At 43.7% G+C, this 15,266-nt stretch overlaps 1 protein-coding gene across 1 annotated transcript in view; it reads right to left on the bottom strand.

The window, feature by feature from the left end:
• ASTN1 (astrotactin 1) overlaps positions 1 to 15,266 on the bottom strand; it is a gene marked incomplete at both ends in the record, with an annotated part of 171,683 nt that overhangs the window by 41,773 nt on the left and 114,644 nt on the right. Inside the window, 2 exons of the mRNA XM_081325533.1 lie at positions 1,964 to 2,152; positions 3,953 to 4,057. Coding sequence (XP_081181659.1) covers positions 1,964 to 2,152; positions 3,953 to 4,057 — 294 coding nt within the window. The remainder of the gene's footprint in view (positions 1 to 1,963; positions 2,153 to 3,952; positions 4,058 to 15,266) is intronic.

Genomic DNA, 15,266 nt, shown 5'->3' with positions numbered 1-15,266 from the left:
AAAGCTTTCCCAGAAAGAGGTTTGGATTAAGAGTCTGCACAGTCTTGAGCTAGATGGGGAAAGGAGGACGAGGTTCAGGGTAGCCCTAGAATCCCTCAGGATATATCTAGTAGGTTAGGGTTAGGGTTTATAGCTTTAGTTTACCGGATTTGGTCCACTGGGAGTAAGTGAATAAAGGATTAAAATTGATTTGATTTTTTCCAGTGTTATCTCTTGGGCCTAACAGCTACCAATTTGTCAAGCAGGGGCTCAGAGCCCAGGACAAAGGCTCTGAGGAAAGGTTACCACATCCAGAAATAACAATGGAAGGTCTCTAGATTCAGGATAGGCCGTAGTGTTGCTAGAGATGAGTTAAAGCCTATTTTCCCAATCCAGACCTTCACAGCATCCAAATGCTGGAAAAAGACCTTGGTGGCATTCTTGGTCAGCTCAGGGTAGAGATTATGCAATTGAGTATTACATGTATGCCGATTAGTGATGCTCCTAGCAGTGTTATATAGATGGTTGCTGGAATTGGGTAAACGGTTGCTGGAATTGGGTATGTGTAGTTTAACGAAGAGAAGGTTGAGGGGTGACATGATAGCAGTGTTCCAATATCTCAGGGGCTGCCACAAAGAAGAGGGAGTCAAGCTATTCTCCAAAGCACCTGAAAGCAGGACAAGAAGCAACGGATGGAAACTAGTCAAGGAGAGAAGCAACCTAGAACTAAGGAAAAACTTCCTGACAGTTAGAACAACTAACCAGTGGAACAACCTGCCTCCAGAAGTGGTGAATGCTCCAACACTGGAGGTTTTTAAGAAGAGACTGGACAGCCATTTGTCTGAAATGGTATAGGGTTTCCTGCCTGAGCAAGGGGTTGGACTAGATGACCTCCAAGATCCCTTCCAACTTATTATTATTATGGTAAATAGAAATGAGGAGAGAGATGAGTCCTGTGGCACCTCAGAAAGCAGAGATCTTGTGCTAGACCTCTCTTCTCCCAGCAGCACTGACTGGGACCACGAACCAGCATTGGAGGAAAGAGACCCACCAAATGCCCCTCATGCCCAGACCCCCTTAACCTTTTAGTCCAGAGTTGGTATCATAATTGAGGGTATCAAGGACTGCTAAATTTCTTTGTACAATACTTGCTGCCCTTCAGATGCTCTCCTTAATTTACAAGCCATGTGCTAGGACATACCACCCAAGTCCTGAACCCACCAGATGTCAACCACAAGCACAATGAATAATATCTCCATTCTCTTAATCATAATAAACAGATAATGATTTGACAGTGAAAGGGTTTGATGAAAATGTAAGTAGATACTGAAGACCAACTCACTGTTGCCAGGGTGACAATGAGGTTTTCCCCACCCCCAGTGAAGCAAATTAAAAACCTATAGCTTATATATAAAAAACAGGTCAAGGTCAAGAAACTCAGGTAGGAATTGTACAACATGGAGGCCAGTAAAAACAATGCCTTAACTTTTCCCTGGAGCCCTATCTTGAACAAACAATAACTCACAAATTACCTAAACAATGCCCTTGATCACCTGCAGAGTATCCCAGATGACAATCACAACTCTACTTCCCTGCCATAGAATTGTAGCTTATACAACTCTAGCAAAAGGGCCAGCACATCTCTGAGGGTGGAATAGTCCCTTGTCACAGTCGTATCTGCTCTGACATCCAAGTTCAAGTCAGATTTCCAATGCAGCACAATTTTCTTCTTTGCCCAATATTTTCTGCCCTTCAAGTGTTCTCCTTTCTTTCAACCCCTTTACAACCCCTGAGAGCTGTTAAAATGCAAACACCGCAATCAAAGTTTATGATGCAGATGAAGCAACCTTTTGAAAATAGTTCCAAGTGCAGGATTTTCCTAGCCACAACAGAATCTTTACTATCACCTCTCCACACTACTGATACTTGCCTTTCTCTACCATACTGTGTCTCAGTATAAGGAGGAGGCAGTAATGTAGTTTACCTTTGCTAATATCTTCATATTCAAGCCAGAGCTGTTTTTGGACTTGCTTGTTGGGGTACCAGATAGAGCAGGATTCCTCAAATCCATAGACAGCTTCCTGTATATAGTGGTTGCCAAAATGATCCAGCAGAGCCACAAAATCTCCCCGAGATGTTGCTCCATCAAGAGAATGAAGGGCATTGCCAAACACTGCAGAGAACAGAAGTACAGCAAACAAGAACTTAAGAGAGAGAGAGAAAGGTAGGATAGGTAGGTAGGCAGGCAGGCAGGCAGGCAGACAGACAGACATTTTGCTACCACATTTAGATGCTTCTGGAAGCTCACAGGCCGGTTAATCCTTGTTCACTCCAATACCTAAAGCAGGGGTGTCAAACTCATCAGCATTGCGGTTGCCCTCAAGGGGCCGGGTGGGTATGGCCAGGGTGGGCGTGGCCTATTGGGTGGGCGTGGCTAGAGTGTGTATGGCCTACTGGGTGAGCACGGCCAGCTCTACATCATTCGCATCAAGGGTGCCTATGGGGACCTGGGCAGGAGTGGGACAGATCTGAGGGTCTCTGGCAGAAGGAGGGTCTCTGGGCCAAGGCAGTGGGGGCCGTTCCCTCACTGTTTCCAGGATGGCTTCGCGGGCCACATGAAGCCACTTCACGGGCCGGATCCAGCCCCTGGGCCTTGTGTTTGACATGCCTGACCTAAAGCATAGTCTGTATGTAAAAAGGAAGTTAAATTTACTTAAGGGAACTGTGATTTAAATAAGGTCAGTGGCTATTTCCAAATGTTTCAGGACTGAATTCAGTGTGTAAAGAAATAAACTGCCTTGTTTTAGCCTGATAAAAATGTTTAATTTCAGTAGCAGGCTCTTAGTTGTTCACAATTGTTTTTGCAGTTTGTGGGGTGATGAGGAAACAATAAGAATTGCTGACCAAAAATTGTTACAGTATCAGTTCTCGTCAGAAATTAAATTGCTACCTTTGATTGAATAATGCCATGTTTCTAAGGAACATTGTTTACAGAGTTGCCAAGAAAATATCAACAACACCCTATTATGAATGGAATAAATATTTTTCTCTATTAAACTACCTCTTTCAATATTCAGATAAACTGTCTTTGCGCAGACATTTTTATTTAAAGTCGAGCTTCTGAGACTGAAAAGCCCTGTGTGAAGACACAACAACATCTACCACAGTGCCACCCTACTTGACCTGCTGGTTTATTTCCTGATGTTTTTCATCAATCATTTTGGGGGAAAAAAAGCTTATTTCTTAAAAGGATAAGACATTACATGCTCAACAGACAATATATGAGGTGAAATTTTGGCACCCAGTTTGTGGTCTTTTCCAAACTGCTCCTAGAGAAGATGAAGACACCCAATTTGCTTTATGTCATCTACATGTTTCAAGATATACAGTATAGGAGGGTCAAAAAGCACCAAATATTCAAGAAGGAAAATGTGACAGAACTCTGAATGAAGACACTTAAAATTTTATTTAGTTTGCATTCTCAGCAAACTCATTTGCACTCTCCAGACTTCCATTGTACTGAAATTTTCTGTTTTTATAATTCTTTTTGAATTGTGCAGCATGGTTTTTAATGGAAAGAAATGCAAGCTGTATAAAAAAAGGGCTTACTTTAGTTGCAAATGCATACTTTAGGATAAAATGTCAAGATTGTAGTACACAGTATAAAAGCGTAGTACACATTTTAAGGTGAAAATAGTTTAGAATGGAACTAGGAATCAATATATGTGAAATTAGTATTCTCCAGATCTGCAACTACAAATCCCTAAATTGCCATCCAACATTGGAATCAGGGTTCAACAGATCTTTTGGGTATACAACCAAACATATCTGTTCCCTTCTAACTCTTACATATGAAATTGCTGATGACTGACCAAAGAAAACTGATGTCCAGGATGAACATAAAGTTAGAATGGCTGCCTCTTCGGCTGGTCTCCCCCACACCAATCTAAAGCCACCCCACCAAGTAACTTACATTGAGAGGTAGTCATTTGGTTCAACCGAACATGGTACATGACAGAGCGAACCTTCCAATGTTGTAGCAAAGGATATCCAGAAATCTCACTGAAATTCACCATCCCTGTGGAAGAAACATAGGAAAAATAAGAAAGGCAAAGACACTTGGCATATTTGCAACATAATGGTATTCCAAATCTGACATAGAATCCGTATTGCTTTTCCCATTCAGCAGAATCACAAGGAAAGTACTTTTCTCACACTCAGCTATTTTAGGTTGCAGATGAAAAATCTGTTTGTTAAAATCACCTTATCCTGAGTTTGTAAAGCAGATTCAGAAGAAATTATCTGTGTGATTTATTTTTCCTATGGATGTGACAAAGAAGGGGAGGTGCATTATCTGCCTGTCACCTACAGCCTGTCAGACCTCTCCCTGGGATTTCAATACAGGTAGTCCTTGATTTACAACCATTCATTTAGTGACTGAAAAAAGTGACTTCTATCTATATTTCACACTTATGGCCATTGCAGCCTCCCCATGATCATGTGATCCAAATTCAGGCAACTGGCATGTGTTTATGACGGTTGCAGTGTTCCAGGGTCATGTGATCACCTTTTGCAATCTTCTGACAAGCAAAGTGTCAATGTTGTGACAATTAAGAAACTGCAACAATTTTATCTTTTGCTTTTACTGTGCTCGAATAACCAGGTTTTCACGTCACGGCGAAAAGAGCGAAGGTCGGGAGCCATCCAGAGCTAAACAGGGAGCTGATTCCAGAGGGCAGGCGCGCCCACAGAGAGTACTCTCCCCCTGGGGGCCACCAGCTGGCACTCCCTGACCGACGGCACCCTGAGGAGGCCCTCTCTGTGGGAGTGCACAGGACGATGGGAAGTTGACGCCGGCAGAAGGTACTACCGTAAATAATCCGGACCCATGTCATTTAGGGCTTTGTAGGTCATCACCAGCACCTTGAATCTCACCTGGAGGGCAAGTGGGAGCCAATGCAGCTCACAGAGAAGAGGTGTTACATGGGAGTATCAGGAGACCCCCATCACAACTCGCACGGCCGCATTCTGCACCAGCTGGAGCCTCTGAGTGGTTCTCAAGGGCAGCCCCATGTAAAGAGCATTGCAGTAGTCTATTCGAGAGGTCACGAACGCATGAGTGACTGTACATAGGGCATCTCGGTCCAGATAGGGCCGCAAGTGGTGCACCAGGCGAACCTGGGCAAAAGCCCCCCTGGTCACAGCTCCTATGTGATCTTCCAAACTAAGCTGTGAGTCAAGGAGGATGCCCAAGTTGCGGGCCCTATCTACAGGGGGTAACACCTCACCCCCCATAGTTAAAGATGGAATTGGCTGGATTACCCGAGATGCCAGTATGTACAACCACTCGGTCTTGTCGGGATTAAGTTGAAGCCTGTTCCTCCCCATCCAGACCCGAACCGCCTCCAGGCAACGGGACATCACGTCGAGGGCATCACTGGGTTGATTTGGGGTGGAGATGAAAAGCTGGGTATCATCAGCATACTGATGATACCCCACCCCAAAACCACGAATGATCTCACCCAGCGGCTTCATATAGATGTTGAACAGGAGGGGCGAGAGGACTGACCCCTGAGGAACTCCACAAACGAGAGGCCTCGAGGCCGACCTCTCCCTCCTGCCAACACCGACTGCCAACGACCCAGGAGATAGGAGGAGAACCACTGTAAAACAGTGCCACCCACTCCCAACCCCCTGAGGCGCTGCAGTAAGATACCATGGTTGATGGTATCAAAAGCTGCTGAGAGGTCTAATAGGACTAGGACAGAGGAACAACCCCTGTCCCGAGCCCGTCAGAGATCATTCACCAGCGCGACCAATGTCATCTCCATGCTGTACCCAGGCCTAAAACCCAATTGTTACGGGTCCAGATAGTCAGTTTCCTCCAGGAACAGAGGGAGCTGATGTGCCACCATGCTCTCAACAAACTTCACAAGAAAGCGAAGGTTGGAGACCAGACAATAGTTGTTCAAAATAGCCGGGTCCAGGGTAGGCTTCTTGAGGAGGGGCCTCACCACCGCCTCCTTCAAGGTGGCAGGGCAGCTACCCTCCCTCAAAGAAGCAGTTATTACTGCCTGGAGCCAGCCTCATGTCCCCTCCCGAGCTGCATACACCAGCCAGGAGGGGCACGGGTCCAGTAAACACGTGGTGGAACTCAGCCTCCCCATGATCCTGTCCACCTCTTCCAGAGTCACAGGGTCGAATTCTTCCCAGATAACATTCCTAAGACCGCTTGTCTCCCCCCCGTCACACTCTGCCCAGTCGGAGTCCAGAACGGCCCGAATCTGAGCGATTTTGTCCACCAGATGCTGACTAAACTCCTCGGCACAACCCTGCAAGGGCTCCTCCCTCACCTCCTGATTAAGGAGGGAGTGAGTCACCCTAAACAGGGCGGCTGGGCGATTATCTGCGGAGGCGATGAGGGCAGCGAAGTAGTTAGACTTTGCCGCCTCCATCGCCGCGAGATAAGACCTCGTAAAGGTTCTTAGCCGCAATCGGTCAGATTCAGACCAGCTGGATCTCCAACAGCTCTCTAGGCTCCATCTTCGATGCTTCATCTCCTGGAGCTCCATGGAAAACCATGGAGCCCACCGGGATCTGCGCCGGGTCAGGGGCCGCATGGGCACAATGCGGTCAAGTGCCTCCGTGGCTAAAGTTAACTTTCTTTTTGAACCAAGTACGTTCCTACCCGAACCAAAATGTCAATGCCTACCCGAACCCTGCTGTGAGGGTTGATGTCATAGTGGCAAACTTGGGAGGGGGAGGCATGGGAGTGATTGAATAGCTTGCAGAAGGGCAAGCGCCGGAGCTATAGGAGTATAACCTATTCATCCAAGGGCTAAAGGCCAGGTTTGAGGACAAATCCATAGCTCTGCAAGCAGAGAAGGACATTCATGAAGTGAAAGAGGCAGGTAGATTAGTGAAGGAATATGTGTGTGAATTTAGGAGGGTCGCGGGTTGTACTGAGTGGTGGCCAGAAGGATCCCTGGTGCACCATTTCAAGAACGGCCTGGACACCAATCTTTTCCAAGCCTGTGTCTATTGTGCGATTCCTGACCAACTGCAAGAGTGGTACTGGGTGGCAGTAAAGATGGACATCAACCTGACCTGTTATAAGAAGCCGATGACTCCTGCATTGGGACCGAGGCCAGAACCAGCAAGACGACCACCTTAACAGCCTCCAGCAGCAGGTGCGGTGGAATCTCCTACACCTAGACAATCTTCAGCCCCACTGATCAAATGTTTTAGATGTGGCCAGCCGGGTCACCGGGCAACGGCTTGCCCTGTCCTGTTCCTGCAGCAAAGAGGTGGCTCTGCCCCACTGGAGAAAAGAAAAGTAACCCAGCCATCTGCCAGGGAGAGGTCAAATTGGGTCGTGCAGGAACCAATTTCTCAGGTCACCTTGCCCACTCAAGACAGAGTCGAAACCCCAGCTGATTCAGACACCGCATTGGCTCCCCATGACAGCGATGACGAGGGAGAGAATGACCCGATGGTGAGTTGACCTATTCCACCTTTTTTCCTTTCAGCCAAACTTATAGTTCCTAAGACAGGAACTCAAATGGACTTATGGGTACTGGTAGACTCAGGGTGCTCACGATGCATTATCAGCCTGTCAATTGCTCTCAAATTGGGCATTCAGGCGAAGTTACTCTCCAAACCCATGAAGTTTAAACAGGCAGATGGGTCTTTAATGGGAGGAACCCTAGTCACTCACCTAACTGAGCCAGTGCGGCTAGAAATAGGTGAACATTGGGAGGTTATCCATTTTGTGGTGGCTCCGAAAATGACTGAAGTAGTGATTCTAGGCCTAGCTTGGTTAGACAAGTGTAAACCCTTTATCTGGTGTGAAAAGAGATGAATACCCTAAGACTGTCTGTAGACCCATCCCCTCCCAGTTCCTCCTTCGACATTAGCAGCAAGATGGAGCCACTGGCCAACACGATAAAAATAGCCATCATCCCCCTGCCTGGAGAGCCACTCATCCCCAGAGAATATCGAGACTTGGGAGAAGTGTTTAGTGAAAAGGAATGTGATGTCCTGCCACCCCACAGACCAAATGAGTGTGCCATTGAGATTTTACCACAAACCAAGTTACCAAAGCTGAAAATGTATGCAATGACCCCACTCGAGGTAGAGGAGTTGTGGCAATACATTGACAAGAATTTGGCCAGAGGATTCATTGAGCTGGCAAAATCCCAAGTAGCAGCCCCAGTACTATCCAAGGAAAAGAAAGATGGGTCGCTCCACCTCCACACTGATTATAAGGGGCTCAACTGCGTGAGAGTGGAAAATATGTACCCCCTCCCTCTACTGAAGGATCCGTTAACCCATCTGGCAAAGGGGCGAATTTTTACCAAATTAAATCTGAGAGAGGTATATTACCGCATGAGAATAAGAGAAGGTGATGAATGGAAAACTGCTTTTAACAGACCTTTGGGCAGCTATCAGTTCAAAGTTATGCTATTTGGATTTCAAGGGGCTCCTACTGTGTTCATGCAGCTAATCAACCAGGTGCAACACAATCATTTGTACAAAGGTGTTTTGGTGTATCTTGATGACATCTTAATCTATACCGAGACTATGGCAGACCATGAATGTTTAGTGCAAGAGGCGCTGAAAAACTAAACTCTATGTCAAACTGTCAAAGTGCAAATTTTATCAGGCACATTTGGATTATTTGGCTATAGAATTTTCAATGAGGGCATTGAGATGGATCCAGCCAAAGTGAAAGCTATAATTAAATGGCAGCCTCCAAAAACCTGAAAGCAGCTACAAAGCTTCCTGGGGTTTGCCAATTTCTACTGTCAATTCATCCCATCATTTGCTGAGATTGCTTTACTCCTGACAGAGATGATAAAAACTGGCAAAGATGGGGGGAAACCATGACTTGGTCAGCCATTACAATGGACTATGGAATGCCAAACCGAGAATTTAATAAGACTATGTGCTGCTGAACCAGTCTTAAAGCACCCCTACCCAGAGGAACCATTTGTTATTCAAGCCAATGCCAGCGATGTGGCTGTAGGAGCAGTACTTTTGCAGAAAAATCATGACGGGATTTTACAACCCTGTGCTTACACTTCAAAAAATCCCGAGTGCCGTGTAACAGAGTGAGCACCTGTTACTCGTCCCAGCTTCTGCCAACCTAGCAGTTCAAAAGCACGCAAAAAATGCAAGTAGAAAAATAGGGACCACTACGGTGGGAAGGTAACAGCATTCCGTGTGCCTTTGGCGTCTAGTCATGCTGGCCACATGACCACGGAGTCGTCCTTGGACAAGCGCTGGCTCTTCGGCTTTGAAACGGAGATGAGCACTGCCCCCTAGAGTTGGAAACGACTAGCACGCATGTGCGGGGGAAACTTTACCTTTACCTTTATCACCAATATGCGGATGATACCCAGTTGTTTATCTCCACCCCAAGCAACCCAGTGATGCCCTTGACGTGATGTCCCGGTGCCTGGAGGCAGTGCGGGTCTGGATGGGAAGGAACAGGCTCAGGCTTAACCCCTCCAAGACCGAGTGGCTGTGGATACCGGCATCTCGTATTGTCCAACAAGTTCCATCTCTTTTGATGGGGGGGAGGTATTGCCCCCCTCAGAAAGGGCTCGCAACTTGGGTGTCCTCCTGGATTCATGGCTTAATTTGGAAGATGGCCATGACCAGGGGGGCCTTTGCATAGGTTCGCCTAGTGCGCCAGTTGCGCCCCTTTTTGGACCGAGATGTCCTATGCACGGTTACCCACGCCCTCGTCACTTCTCACCTGGATTACTGCAATGCTCTCTACATGGGGCTGCCCTTGAAGAGCACCTGGAGGCTTCAACTGGTGCAAAATGCGGCTGCACGGGTGCTTATGGGAGTATCTCGGTACTCCCATGTCACACCACTCCTGCGCGAGCTGCATTTGCTTCCGGTTACCCTCTGAGAGCAATTCAAGGTGCTGGTAATTACCTTTAAAGCCCTACATGGCTTAGGCCCGGGGTACTTGCGAGACCACCTGCTGCCATTGTCAACCTCCCATCGCCCGGTTATTCCCACAGAGTCGGCCTCCTCAGGGTGCCGTCAGCCAGGCAATGCCGGCTGGCAACCCCCAGGGTGAGAGCCTTCTCTGTGGGCGTGCTGACCCTCTGGAATGAGCTACCCCCGGAGCTGCGGACGGCCCCTGACCTTCGGTCCTTCTGCCATGACCTGAAGACCTGGTTGTTCCAACTAGCGGGCCTGGACTGACTACGTTTTTAAATTAGGCTTTTTACTGGGTTAAATTGTCTCATAATTATTGCATCTATTGTTTAATTCTTTTTTATTTTTTTTTACTTTATGTGTTTTAATTTTTATGGTTGTGAGCCACCCTGAGTCCTCAGGGAGAGGGGCAGCATATAAATTTAATCAAATCAAATCAAATCAAATCAAAACTGAGTGAGCAGCAGCAAATAGAAATGAAAAATCCTCATACCTTCCCAGCTAACTTTACTTTAGTAGTTCAAGTTCTCTCAGGAGTTTTTGATATCAGCCTGAATTCATCAGCTTAGTTCCATAAGGTATGTTATCTTAAGGTGCTCACTCACTGCAAGGCCTCCAAGCAAGAGTCAGAGAACAAAGAAACATTCTGTTTCCTCTTCCCTAATCCATTTTTTTTGCTCCTCACTGGAGAAGACGACAGTGGCTGTGATTGGAAAATACTAAGTCCCCCAGCCAAGGAAGCTATTAAGTCAAAATTAAGAGACCCTAGTTACAGCTAGCCAGCAGATCATTCAAAATTAAAGTCCCCTTAACAAGTACAAAGTGTAAGTTTTTAATCCTCATTACAAAGCATTTTAAAACTATTTATTTATTTATTAAACAAAAGTATATGGTTGCCACAAACAAGAATGGACAATGAATAAAAACTTAAAAGAGTCATCAAACTAATTTAAAGTAAGGACAAATGAAAGCATTCTTGTTCTGCAGCTAGAATGCTCAGCCTTGATTCTATGAAATGCTCTTATTATTATTTCTACTGAAATTCAAAGCTGATGCATATTACTTTCTGTAGACATGAAGTCCTACCCATATTCATACACATGACTGTTTATTTATTTATTCTATTCAGAGGCTGCCCAATTCCTCAGCACCTCTAGGCATTTTACCTAGAGTCATTAGATTACCAGTGCTTCTTTATGGTGGGAAATTGCACCCTGGAATAAAATTTTATTAGAAAAAATATACTCATACCTTCTGAAAGTCACATTCTCTACACCTAGAGCATTGAAGTCTCCAGGGCACTTTTTAGATTAGAGAATGTGCTAGCTATTTAATTTAATTTTATTTTAACCTGTATATATTGTACTGTTTTAATTTGCCCTGTAAACCACCCTGAGTCCCTCGGGAAAAGGGTGGTATATAAGTCAAAATAAATAAATAAATAAAATAATAAATAATTAACATCAAAACAAGAGCTTAGCAATTCTATCTATCTATCTATCTATCTATCTATCTATCTATCTATCTATCTATCTATCTATCTATCTATCTATCTATCTATCGTCCTCAACTTACAATGGACTTCCCTACTCATGATCCAGTTTTAAAGTTATAGTCATTGTAGCACTCCTGTGGTCAAATGGACAAAATTCAGATGGATTTGCCCTTTCAATTGACTGCAGGGTTGCTGCAGCACTGCCTATCTCCCCCTATCTGCCCCCCCCATCCTGCCCCACCAGTTCCTCAAATAGCCTTGGGCCTATTTCCTCTCCCCCCACCCAGTCCCAACAGCCTTGGGTCTACTTCCCATCCCATTGGGTCCTATACCCTCCTCCCCATCCCGTCAGTGATCCAAAAATAGTGACTGCTTCCCCACAGCCTAGGGATGCTGAGGCCTGCTCTCCTTCCCCATTATGAGCTCCAGACAACTTCAAAAGGTAAATTTGTAATTGGTGACACAGGAATAGGTGGGGAGGAGGGATCCGGTGGGGTGTGAAGCAGGCCTGATTTTCTTGTAAATATGGATTACAAGAAAGCCATGGAGCTTATTAAGTAAGTATTAGAAGATATTAATCTTCAGCATACCTTCAGCAGCATCCAGGTTACATCAACTCCTCAGCAAGCTGAGGGTAACACAACCTGCATGCTATTAAGTTATCCTGTGTCTATCACCAATGGGCTTTTTCCAGAGCATTTTTTTTATTTTTTTTATTTTTAATCCCATTTATATCCCGCCCTTCTCCGAAGACTCAGGGCGGCTTACAATTTAAGCACAAACCAATGTGCTTAGCAATAGCCTTCATTCTATGTATATGCCTGCTTATTAGGGCTTTCGGGGGGGCCCCAAGCGGCATTATTACAAAGTCAGCTTATTGCCCCCAACAATCTGGGTCCTCATTTTACCTACCTCGGAAGGATGGAAGGCTGAGTCAACCTTGAGCCTGGTGGGATGCGAACCTGCACTAATTGCAGGCAGCTGTTGTTACATAAGGAGGCATTAGCCCACTGCTCCACCAAGGCTCTTTTAATGTTGTAAGTTTTGCAATTATAGATCCCAGATGTAAAAGAATCCCTGTAATGCTTCAGCAATACTTTTGTGCTTCTCAGGTTCTTCAAACCCTAGGACATGTTTTTCTAAGATATAAATTCTAGGTGGAATTGCATTTTTAATTAATCTACCCTGGAAAGACTGACTGGCACTCCAATCAGCATTATTAAAAAAGTTTTTCTAAATGACAGGTATCATGAAATCACCTCCTAATTGCTAAGTTTTGTGCCTTCACCATAAAGCTATGTCATATCCAGATTTTTTTCTTCTCCCAAATAATTGTTTTATTGCATCATTAAGATATGAACAATACATTATAAAATAAAGGTATTAACGGAGTTCAGAGGTATTTATGCAATACAAATGAGAAAATGTTAATACTACAATGTTTAGATAAATAAATGTATTAGATAAATTAAACCTTAAATATAAGAAGAAAAAAGTTTATAGCTATCTTAAATATAATTTTTAAATGTTAAAACAAAAAAAAATGAGCTGCTTGGAAAAATAGGTAAGTATTCCATTTCTAACATCCCTCTTTTTTATATTTTGACTGATTTGAAGTATTTATAAATATGTAGATCTCCTTAGAACCCACACTGTGTTTGTATTTGCCTTGTGGCGTGATATATTGTGTACTGAAAATGGAAAGCATTCTTGCTTGAATTTGGTTAAAGTTCTGTTGTGGATATATGTCATTAGTTTTGTCACTGCTGTGTGTGCTCCAAGTTTAAATTCCTAATCAGATATCATTTTTCTTTCATTGTTGGACAATTAAATGTTACATCCATAAGCAAGTATCTCAGTAAATTATATTTCTTGTCAATATATTCTGAAATTATACCTATTAAAAATTGTGATTTCATTTTAAATGTAATTTCTAAAATTCTATGGATGGTACCACGTACTTCTGAGAGAGGTGTTTCTTTTTTTTTACATCTACCAAATTTGTTAAAATATGCCTTCTGTTTCATGGTATTTCCACAGATTTGTTAATTGAAGCACACTATAAAAGGTAAAGGTAAAGGTTCCACTGCACATGCGTGCTAGTCGTTTCCAACTCTAGGGGCCGGTGCTCATCTCCGTTTCAAAGCCGAAGAGCCAGCGCTTGTCCGAGGACGTCTCCGTGGTCATGTGGCCGGCATGACTAGACACCAAAGGCGCACGGAACGCTGTTACCTTCCCACCGTAGTGGTCCCTATTTTTCTACTTGCATTTTTACGTGCTTTTGAACTGCTAGGTTGGCAGAAGCTGGGACGAGTAACAGGCGCTCACTCTGTTACCGTGCTTCAATTAACACATACTGTGAATTGTACTTGGGTTGTTTGATCTTACATTTATTCTGGACTATAATACCACTATTACTATATGTATTTATTAAAAACACACATTAAAATATTTCAATGCAGTTTACAATCAAGTATGTGTCATGCAAATCAAGTTCTAAGATGAATTCTAAGTCAGAATCTGGTTTCAATTTCTTTTTTCTTTTTGTCTGGACAAAATAAATTTGATCTGAAGTCAACATTTTTGTATCAAACTATTTATTATATTCGATCAAAAACAAATTGTAGTTCTCTTTCCATGAATCATACATAACTTTGACCACAGTCCAATGAAATCTAAATCATCTTCCATGCAATTGTTTTTGGTTAACTTTCTGCAGATCCTTTGATGTTTTACTTACTTCTTAGACTTTTACCCGTCTTGTATCTGAACCAAGGAAAGCAACCATTTGCTGCATAATAAATGATGGCATCCAGTTTCCCAGGCACAAAAGTTCAAACTGCTCCCTCAAAGAGCAAAAAATCCAAAGACAGGTATGAAGGAGGCAAGTACATGAAAGAAGGCATCAGGAAATAGTGGCCTTTTTGTCTTGGAGGTTTGGATAGGGAAGAAGGGAAATTCTAATCATAGCAAAGAAATGTCTATTGGTACTTTTTCAGTAGTTAAAAAGAGCTTGAAAACATTTTTCTCATTTTCTCCCTGTCTTAATATATTAAGTCTCTCCTTCTTCTAATGCCTCACTGTAATTCTGGTTATAAGGTCAATCACAAGACATTGCCCTATAGTGTTAATTTTTCTACTAATTACATTTTAATGAGCATTTTTATATGTACTGCCATGGAAAAATTGCAATCTTAGTTGATGCCATGGGATGCGGTCACAGATAGAAATCTCAGAACAACATGTGCAGGAGTAACAAAGGAAATAAATGGTTCTTAATGGATCTATGTCTACATAATTAGACAGTGGTACCTCTGGGTTTTGTCCTGGACCCAGAGCTCCACAAAGTTTTTATAGTTGACTTAGATGAGAAGATAAAGAGAGATTCATCAAAAATTCAGACGACACAATGCTAATGTCTGTTTAGTGGTGAAAAGTATCAGATTTTGCATTTTGGGCAATACGAGATAGGTGGTACCTAGTTCAACAGTAGTCAATGCAGCATTGACAAGTATTTCTGGGCAGGAACTTTGTAGGCCATAAATTAAGTATGAGTCAGCACAGAGATGTCTTAGTCTGCATAAAAAGTATCATATTGAAATCAAGGGAAATGATATTTCCACTATATGCAGTGACCGTTTTACCACACTTGGAATACTTGTCCAAACACCTGTCCAGTTTTGGTCACCACAATACAAAAGGGATGCTGGGGTGCACACAGCAACCAAGAAAATAAACTGAGAAAAAAAATCTTATAAAAAACAGTTAAAGAATTGGGCATGTTCAGCCTAAAGAAGAGAAAGCCAAGGGGAGACAAAATAGACATCTTCTA

Source organism: Vipera berus (genome assembly GCF_964194415.1).
Source record: "Vipera berus genome assembly, chromosome: 3".
Taxonomy (NCBI): Eukaryota; Metazoa; Chordata; class Lepidosauria; order Squamata; family Viperidae; genus Vipera; species Vipera berus.
The sequence above is the reverse complement of the archived record's forward strand: the minus strand, read 5'-3'. Positions and strand labels throughout refer to the sequence as shown.